This window comes from Hemitrygon akajei, chromosome 18, assembly GCF_048418815.1.
Source record: "Hemitrygon akajei chromosome 18, sHemAka1.3, whole genome shotgun sequence".
NCBI lineage: Eukaryota > Metazoa > Chordata > Chondrichthyes > Myliobatiformes > Dasyatidae > Hemitrygon > Hemitrygon akajei.
In genome coordinates this window covers 28,818,572-28,829,119 of record NC_133141.1, presented here as the reverse complement: position 1 = coordinate 28,829,119, position 10,548 = coordinate 28,818,572, and the positions used below count along the sequence as shown (strand labels likewise).

General features: G+C 42.7%; 1 protein-coding gene across 1 annotated transcript in view; it reads right to left on the bottom strand.

Moving 5' to 3' along the window:
* Positions 1-3,010, bottom strand: part of LOC140741231 (nck-associated protein 1-like) — an 89,671-nt gene extending 86,661 nt beyond the window's left edge. The window contains exon 1 of the mRNA XM_073071194.1: positions 2,827-3,010. Within this exon, the coding sequence (XP_072927295.1) occupies positions 2,827-2,922 (96 nt within the window). The 5' untranslated portion in view covers positions 2,923-3,010. The remainder of the gene's footprint in view (positions 1-2,826) is intronic.
* Positions 3,011-10,548: the final 7,538 nt, after the last annotated feature.

The window sequence follows — 10,548 nt, the reverse complement described above, 5'->3', positions numbered from 1 at the left end:
GGTGTTACACAGCGACGGACCCGTCCCCACCAGTACCGTACTCCGGTGTTACACAGCGACGGACCCGTCCCCACCGGTACCGTACCCCGGTGTTAGACAGCGACGGACCCGTCCCCACCGGTACCGTACCCCGGTGTTACACAGCGACGGACCCGTCCCCACCGGTACCTTACCCCAGTGTTACACAGCGACAGACCCATCCCCACCGGTAACATCCCTGGGTGTTATACAGGGACAGACCCATCCCCACCAGTACTGTACCCCGGTGTTACACAGCGACAGACCCGTCCCCACCGGTACCGTACCCCGGTGTTACACAGCGACGGACCCGTCCCCACCGGTACCGTACCCCGGTGTTACACAGCGACGGACCCGTCCCCACTGGTACCGTACCCAGGTGTTATACAGTGACGGACCCGTCCCCACCGGTACCGTACCCCGGTGTTACACAGTGACCGACCCGTCCCCACCGGTACCGTACCCCGGTGTTATACAGTGACAGACCCGTCCCCACCGGTACCGTACCCCGGTGTTATACAGTGACAGACCCGTCCCCACCGGTACCGTACCCCGGTGTTATACAGTGACAGACCCGTCCCCACCGGTACCGTACCCCGGTGTTATACAGTGACAGACCCGTCCCCACCGGTACCGTACCCCGGTGTTATACAGTGACAGACCCATCCTTTTGATGCTTTCTCCTTTCTGTTGATTTATCAAATTATCAAACAGATTATACGCCATCTGCCACCTCTCCTACCATACCTTCAACTGATGTTTTCTTTGAGTCACCTTTACATTGTTGAAGGCTTTGTTTTTCAAAATTGTGCAAAACCTCTCCCATTTTTTATATGTTTCCACACCCAGATGGCTCTGCTGACCTTTAAGTTGACTTGTTTTGTAGATTGTTTCCCATTCATTCTCAATATACTTTTATGTTCTTCCACTTTGCCTGCAGACAGTCTTGCCCAGTCAACCTCTTAAGATCGTACCTAGCTCCAAAATTTGCTCTGCCCCAGTTTTGGGTCTTCACCTGTGAACCTATCACAACCTTCTCCCTTATAGGAATATGGCCACTGGTTCCAAATTGCTCCAGCACTGACATCTCAGCCACTGGTCCTGCTCCATATCCTGAGTTTTGCCAACTCCCCAGCTGGGCCCTTGTTGCACTGCCTGAGGACACTTTCCTGAACATGCTTGACCCTTTCCAGCTCATCTGAGCCCTCAGCACTGTGACTTGCCCAGTCTATATTAAAGAAGTCAAGGCAAGTTTATTTATATAGCACATTTAAAAGCAACCCGCGTTGACCAAAGTGCTGTACAGATCAGAGCAGAAAGCTAAAATCACAAATACATGTAACACAGACATAACCAACAAGGCAAACAGCTTATAGGCACAAAAGAAACAACAGAAGGGCCTAGGCACAAAGCCAAAAGTCAGCCACATCAGGAGGATTCAAATGCTAGTGAATAAAAGTAAGTTTTGAGCCTGGATTTAAAAGAGTCGATGGAGGGGGCAGATCTGATAGGGAGGGGAATGCTGTTCCACAGTCTAGGGGCTGCAACAGCAAAGGCGCGGTCACCCCTGAGCTTAAGTTTGGATCGCGGGGCAGCCAGGAGCCCCAAGTCAGCCAACCTGAGGGACCTGGAAATAGAATAAGGGGTTCGAAGGTCTGTGATATAAGGGGGGGGGGGGACAGCCCATTTAGGGCTTTATAAACAAACAGGAGAACCTTAAAATCAATTCTGAACCGTGCTGGAAGCCAGTGGTGGTTGGCCAGGATAGGAGTAACATGGTCCCTCTTCCGAGCACCCGTCAGGAGCCTGGCTGCAGCGTTCTGGACCAGGGACGACTGACTAATCCCAGTATACGGTGAGTTGGAATAAGTCCAAGCGGGAGGATACAAGGGCGTGGATGACTTTCTCAAGATCTTTGAAAGAGAGAAACTGTTTGATTTTGGCAATAGTATGAAGCTGGAAAAAACTGGCTTTTACTACGGCATTAACTTGCTTGTCAAACTTAAAGGTGGAATCAAATATCAGACCAAGGTTTTTGACGTGGGGTTTGACAAGGGTGGACAGGTTACCAAGACTGTTGGTAATCACTTTGATGGAGTTAAAAAAGTGTTAAAAAATCTCTAGAATGACAGCCTAAATATTCTTGCAACTTTCTGCAGTCTCTGTACATTTGTTCCTCTAATTCCCATTGAGATTTGGGAGGGTATGGTACAATCCCAACAAGATGATTCTTCCCCCCCACCCCAATTTCTGAACTGCATCTTTGGAGCCTCACTGGATGATCCCTCAGTAACTTAATCTCGGTTTACAGCATAATCTTCTCCTTCATCAGAAACGTTGGAAGATCATTCCAAACTTCTGCTGCCCTTCGTGACCTAGTGCTTATGATGTCACCCTGATTGGCCTGGTTCAATGCTGAAGCCTCAGTTTCCAGCAGAGGGAATCTTCCAACCTCATCAGCTCCTGCATTATTCTGAACCCTTCAGTCACATCGCCCCTTACTCTTCTCCGTCCAAATAATACAACCTTGGTTTTGCAACTAGCCTTCATCGTGTAACATTTTGACTGCAATATCATCCAAGCGTAAGTGCCACACCTCATTCAAGCGAATTCTTCCTGTCACACCAGAACACAGAACTTGTACTTTCTTACTGCTGTTCTAGAAGAATGCACACTTACGCCTTTATATGAGCTGCATGATTTCCTTCAAAGGTGGGACCTAACTGTCCAGTTTCATGGAGCTTCAGATGGCCCAAGCTGCAAATAAGGAACTGTGACTAAACGTACTATCTGAAAACGTACACTCACCTTCTTAATGTTGTAAATTCGAACGAGCACTCCTTTCGCTCGATCATTCAGAATGGAAAGTTTCTCAGCAAACTTGTGCTGCAATATTCGTGACATCTCTGCATAAGGCAAGTGTGCCCGAGAGCTGGCCAGGCAGCACAGAGACACCAGCGTCCGCCTTGAAAACCAGGCTCCAAAGTCTGTGGGCCCACCTCCACTCTGCGTTCATTGGTGGAGCAGATCCCTTCACAGAAAGGAGAAGTGCTTGAAGACTTTCGACTGGTCCGCTGTCCCGTCAGCTGAATCTCAAGCAGCCCTTTTGCCACAAGCCACTTCCTTCCTCTCTGATCTTCCTCAAACATGACAGCTACTGGCTGCCATCTTACAGCTCTGAGGTGAAGGTCCAATGATGTGATGCAGAAACAGCAGGCCCAGCTGAAACAGGCAACAGGCCGTGAGATCAGAGCCCAGAGGCTGAGAAATGAAGCGAGAGAGCTCTGTGAGAGCTCTAACGACAGGAATGTATTTTGGTAACATTTAAAGCCAGAATAAATGTGACCTTGTTCAGCAGAAAGACCCCTTAACAATACTAAATTAAGCATTTGTATGAGGTGATGTTTCACCCACCAGTCACCTGTTTCCCATCTGAGAATGTTCTTCTTGGACTACAGTTCAGCATTCAACACCATAGTTCCCTCCAGGCTTGAAAAGAAGCTCAGAGACCTTGGCCTTCACCCTGCCTTGTGCAGCTGGATCCTGGACTTCCTGTCAGATCACCAGCAGGTGGTAAGAGTGGACTCCCTCACCTTTGCCCCTCTGACCCTCAACACAGATGCCCCTGAGGGCTGTGTCCTGTACCCCTCCTTTATTCTCTGTATACCCATGACTGTGTTGCCACCCACAGCTCCGATCCGCTAATTAAATTTGCTGATGACACTACACTGATTGGCCTAATCTCAAATAATAATGAGGCAGTCTACAGGGAAGAAGTCATCACCCTGACACAGTGGTGTCAAGAAAACAACCTCTCCCTCAATGTCGCAAAAACAAAGGAGCTGGTTATGGATTAAAGGAGGAATAGAGACAGGCTAACCCCTATCAACATCAGTGGATCTGGGGTTGAGAGGGTGAACAGCTTTAAGTTCTTTGGCATACACATCACTGAGGATCTCACGTGGTCTGTGTGATGAAAAAGGCACAACAGCACCTCTTTCACCTCAGACGGTTGAAGAAGTTTGGTATGGGCCCCCAAATCCTAAGGACTTTCTACAGGGGCACAATTGAGCGTACCCTGACTGGCTGGATCACTGTCTGGTATGGGAACTGTACTTCCCTCAATCACAGGACACTGCAGAGAGTGGTGCAGATAGCCCAGCACATCTGTAGATGTGAACTTCCCACTATTCAGGACATTTACAAAGACAGGTGTGTAAAAAGGGCCCGAAGGATCATTTGGGACCCAAGTCACCCCAACCACAAACTGTTCCAGCTGCTACCATCCGGGAAACGGTACCACAGCATAAAAGCCAGGACCAACAGGTCTGGGACAGCTTCTTCCACCAGGCCATCAGACTGATTAATTCATGCTGACACAACTGTATTTCTCTGCTATATTGACTGTCCTGATGAACATGCTATTTATTACAAATTCCCATAAATTGCACATTGCACATTTAGACGGAGATGTAACATAAAGATTTTTACTCCTCCTGTATGTGAAGGATGTAAGAAATAAAGTCAATTGAAATTTTTTATGATCTACCTTGTATTGTCAGCAGACGTCACCATGTTACACTCTGTCTCCCATGGAGGTTATCAATACAGTTGGCACATTAACTCCTCGAGAAGCCCTAGACTGACAGTCTCACAGTTTTTAGTTTTATACTTAATCCTCGGCATTCTACAAGACTGTCTGTGTGGTTGGGGATGCCGAGGAATGTCTGAGACTGCAGGACAATATCAGTGGACTGGTGAAATGAAATGACTGTGTAAAATGGATTCAATGGATGAAGTGTGAGGTGATGTTCAACATTTACACTCAGTGACCACTTCATTAGCTGCACGTCAGAGGAGAATGGCCAGACAGGTTCAAGCTGACAACAATTCAAGAGTCAAGCTGTAGTAAACTGGATCAGCAAATCCGCGGATAACACCAAGACTGGGGGTGTAGGGTGCAGCGAGGAAGGCTAGCAATGCTTGCAGCAGGATCTGGACCAGCTGGAAACAATGGGATAAAAAAAACTGATGGAATTTAATGCAGGCAAGCGTAAGTGTGAGGTGTTGCACTCTGGGAGGACAAACCAGGTAAGGACTTACACGGTGAGCGGTAGAGCACTGAGGAGTGTGGAGATACAGACCCACAATTCCTTGAAAGTGGTGCCAGAGGGTCATAGAGAGAGCTTCTGGCACACTGGCCTTCATACTTTAGATCAAGGTATTGACTACAGGGGACGTTATGTTGAAGTTGTATAAGACATTGGTGAGGGCTAATTTGGAGTGTTGTGTGCAGTTTTTGGTCGCCTCCCTACAGGAGAGATATCAATAAGATTGAAAGAGTATAGAGAAAATTTACAAGGATGTTGCCAGAACTTGAGTACTTGAGTTATAGGGAAAGGTTGAGTGGGTTAGGACTTTATTTCCTGGAACATAACAGAATGAGGGGAGATTTGATAGAGGTGTACAAAATCATGAAGGGTATAAACAGGGTAAATGCAAGCATGCTGTTTTTCACTGAGGTTGGGTGAGACTTGAACTAGAGGTCATGGGTTCAGGGTGAAAGGTGAACATGAGGGGGAATTTCTTCACTCAGAGGGTAGTGAGAGTGTGGAACAAGGCATATGGAGGGCAATGGTTCAGGTGCAGGTCAACAGGACTAGGCAGATTAATATTTTGGGTCAAAGGGCCTGTTTCTGTGCTGTAATGTTATTTTTTTCATTTTTAATCTTTTTTTATTGATTTAAAATATATATAAAGACAGATACAAATCAGAGGAGAAGTTATATCAAATACATATTCTAATGGAAGTACAAACAACAAAAAAGGAGTGTACACTGTCAAAATCATATATAATATTGAGCTCTTCAATATCCACAGCTCCTCTTAACAATTCAAAAGAAAGAGATCAAAATTGCCATTATTAAGAAAAAGAAAAAAAAACTCCGTTAAACTAACCTAAAACAAAAAAAAAAGAAGACTGGGAATTCCATTTGAGGATATAATTTCAAAAAAAAAGGGGGAAATCCTTCCGGTCAAATCTGAAAAGTCACGGAGAAGAAGAAAAAAGATTACCTAAAAAAGTGAAAAAAAGTTTTTAAAAAAGAAGAGAAAATTTAAATCATATGAAAATATTGAATGAAAGGTCGCCAGGTTTGCTCAAATGTAATGTTCTATGACTCTTCTATAAAGACAAGCAACCATGCATTACAATAGTGGTGGACAGAAGAGCATCTCTGAAGTGGATGAGCTACAGCAACAGAAGATCACGAACATACACTCATTAGCCATTTTATTAGGTGCAGGAGTTACCAAATAAAGTGGCCACTGAGTGTATGAACTGCAAATGATTTGGAATATACAAGGCAAGGTTAGTAAGTGTGTGGATGTCACAAAAATATTAGTTTTTCAAAACATTTTACAAAATTAAAAACCCCAAATCCCAATGAGGAGCATTAATACAGAGCAAGGTTAAGCATACAATAACAATATGCTACACAGGAAGAGAATGAGAATGGATGTCACAAAAATATGTGGTATTGAAGACAGTAAAGGTTGTCAAAAATTACAGGGGGATCTTGACCGGATGGGTAAATGGGCTGAGGATTGGCTGATAAAGGTGAGTTATTGCTGTTTGGGAGGTCAAACCAGGGTAGGACTTTCACAGTGAAAAGTCGGGCCTTGGGGTGCGTTGCAGAATAGAGGGAGTTCAGGTATATGATTCCATGAAAATGGTGTCACAGGTAGACAGGATGGCAAAGAAAGCTTTTGGCACGCTAACAGTCAGGGCACTGAGTATTGAAACTAGAAGGTTATTTTGCAGTTGTACAAGACAACAATTTTGGTCGTTCTGTTATAGGAAAGATGTTACTAAACTAAAAAGGTAACGGAAAAGATTTCTGAGGATGTTGCCAACACTTGAGGGATTGAGTTATGGGGAGAGGTTATGGTAGGAGAAAGAGGGATGATCTTACAGAGGTGTATAAAATCATGAGTGGGAGAGAACAGTACAGCACAAGAACAGGCCCTTCAGCCTATAATGTTGTGGTGAACCAATTAAATTAGTAATCAGATGGCCAACTAACATAATCCCTTCCACCTTCACAGTGTCCATATCCTTCCATTTCCCTCACATTCATGTGACTTTCTGAACGTCTCGGAAAAGGCCCCAATGCACCCTGGCATCGCATTCCAGGCACCCACACATCTGGTTGGGTTGAGTTGTTCTCCGATCTTGGCAATTTACTTGCAAGTGTTCTGTCACCACGAGAGGAGACATTGTCAGTGCGCTGCTGATTGTGGTGTGCCCTCCGAATGCTTGGCCTGATTAGATGTCATTTCAGAAACTCAGTTATGATGGAATCTCGTCGCTGATTGGCTGTGTGGTCAACTTCATGTGTTATCGTCTGGAATTTTCGTCACACAATTGAGTTTTCGGGCTTTTGTATCTTCTGCCCAGTAGGGGGGAGGGGTATATATATTCTGACCTCATAACACATATACCCTAAATAAACTTTAGTCGGCAATCTCTCTTCATCCACTTTAAAATATATGACACTTTAAAATGTCATTTCTGACATTTAAGATGCTTTAAATGTCAGAAATTTGGGCATATTGTGGCAGTCTGCAGAGGGAAACAAAGATGTGGGAGATGCGCTGGAGAGCATGAATACGGGAAATGTGAGGCGGGAGCTAGGCTGAAATGCTGCAATTGTGGCTGGGAACACAGTGCAGCTTATCGAGGGTGCATTAATAGCAAGAAGGCAGCTGAGATACAATATCTTAAGGTAACTCAAGGGGTTAGCTATGCAGAGGCAGTAAAAGGTATCGCTGAAAAGGAGAAGGCTATCAAGTGAACGAATATAGGAAATAATAAACCAGTGAACTGTGAGGGCTGTAATAAGATAAATAATGAGTAGAAAGGATTTCGTACTGTTTATGGTAGATGCAATAACTGTTCAGCACAAACAGACAAGAGAACCGAGAAAATTAAAATTATAGTCAAGTCTGCAGAAAAATATCTTGGTATTACAGGGCTTAGGTGGGAAGTAGTTAAAGAAACGCTGAATGGAGGATCAAACAGTTCACAGGCAGGAGAGGCAGGATATTAATGGCAGTATATATTTTACAATGGAATGCAAGGAGTCTTATTGCAAATGGTCAAGAATTTAAGAAATATGTAGCAGAACTTAAGGAAAAACCTCAGATTTTATGTATACAGGAAACATGGTTGAAACCAAACTTAGACTTTGTTTTACAAGGATATACAGCTATTAGGAAGGATAGAAATGATAGCAATGGTGGAGGAGTAGCAATATTTATAACCAGTGGGATGAGGTATAATATAATCAACATAGGGCAAAAATATGAATCAATAACAATCAAAATTTGGATAGGCAGAGAAAGCTTGGTAATAATAAATTATTATAATCCATGTAGAAGATTAAGCAGAGATACATTAAACACAGTGGGTGGTGGGATGAAAGGGAAAATAATATGGTGTGGGGATTTCATTGGGCACAGTACACTATGGGGATGTAAAAATACTGATGAAAATAGATTAGTGACAGAGGAATTTATAGATGATGAAAAACTGGTATGTATAAATAATGGAGAAGGTATGAGATATAATATTTCCCAAAACACAGAATCCACAATAGACTTAACATTTGTAAGTAGAGAATTAGCAGGGATCAGTACCTGGAACGTATTAAAACAAACTACAATAGGAAGTGATCACTATCCCATACTCACAAAGATACAGATTAAAATAGAACAAAATAAAGGACCTAGAGTGTCAAGGTGGAAACTAAATGAGGCAGATTGGGAGATATTTCAAAGAAGAAGTGAAGCAAGATGCATAAAGATTTTAGATGAAGATATATTGGATATAGAAGAAATGAATGATAAATTAGTCACAGCAATTTTAAATTTGGCAGAAGAAACAATTCCGAAAAGTAAAGGTAGAGGAGAGAGGAAAAGTGTTCCTTGGTGGAATTGTGAATGTAGTAGAAGTATAAAAGTAAGAAATAAAGCATTTAAAGTGTTAAAAAGACAACATTTGGTAGAAACATTAATACAATATAAAAGAGCACAGGCAGTAGTTCGGAAAATAATCAGACAGGCAAAGCGAGCATACTGGAGACAATATTGTAACAAAATTGGAAGAGAAACTCAACTGTCCGAAATATGGGGCACGATAAGGAAAATGAATGGTATAAGAAGTAGCACAGAGATTCCTGTGCTAAAAAGCAAGGACATAATAGCAATCAACAATGTAGAAAAAGCAGAAATATTGGCAAAAACTTTTGTTAACATACATAGCTCGGAAAATTTGACAGTTGAGGCTAGACGGCAAAAGGAGGAGAGGCTTAAGCAAAATCCAGGAATTACGGACAAAAGAGCAACAAGTGCTGGATACTCCTATTAGTATAACAGAAATAGAAAGGGCCATTGTGAATGCGCGGCCAACTTCTCCTGGGAAGGACCAAGTATGGAGTAGAATGCTGAAGCATTTATCAGGAAGTGCACTTCTAGTTCTGCAGAGACTGTTTAATGATATACGGGGAAAGAGGTAAAATACCCTCTGCATGGAAACATTCTGTTATTGTTCCAATATTAAAACCTGGTAAAGATTCATCAGACCCAACAAACTATAGACCAATTGCATGAACTTCACAGCTAGGTAAACTTATGGAGCAAATAATAACTGATAGGCTTACATACTTTCTAGAAAAAAGAAGTCTTATTTCTCCCTACCAAAGCAGTTTTCGTAAAGGAAGAACTACAGTAGATTCAATACTTAGCCTGGAATCTGAAATTAGGAAGGCTCAAACAAATAAAGAAATGGTCCTTGTGGTATTCTTCAACATAGAAAAGGCTTATGATATGCTCTGGAAAGAGGGAGTGTTAATTAAATTAAAAGAATTAGGGGTGGAAGGAAAATAATATAACTGGGTTTTAGACTTTCTTTTTGATCGAACAATTCAAGTCAAGGTGGAAGAAGAGTACTCCAGGACATATTCGGTTGAAAACGGAATGCCACAAGGTAGTGTCTGCAGTCCATCACTATTTATCATAATGATAAATGACATATTTGAGCAAGTTGAACATAGTGTGGGGAAATCCTTATATGCAGATGATGGTGCTTTGTGGGTGTGGGGAAGAAATTTAATTCATATACAAAGGAAAATGCAAGATGCAATTAATAAAGTGGAGGAGTGGGCAAATAAATGGGGTTTCAAATTGTCTATAAGTAAGTCACAAGTGATATGTTTCTCAAGAAATCATAAACCAGTTTCCGTGAAATTATATGACCAAAAATTAGAGCAGATAAAGGTAATTCAGTTCCTCGGTTTGTTATTTGATGAGAAACTTACATGGAAAAAGCAAATTGAGAAAGTTACAAACAAATGTAAAAAAATAAACAACTTATTGAGGTGTTTTGCTGGACAGGATTGGGGTGCGAGCAGGTTATTGCTATCAAGCTCTAATGAGGGCTACTTTGGATTATGGATGTGTAGAATACAT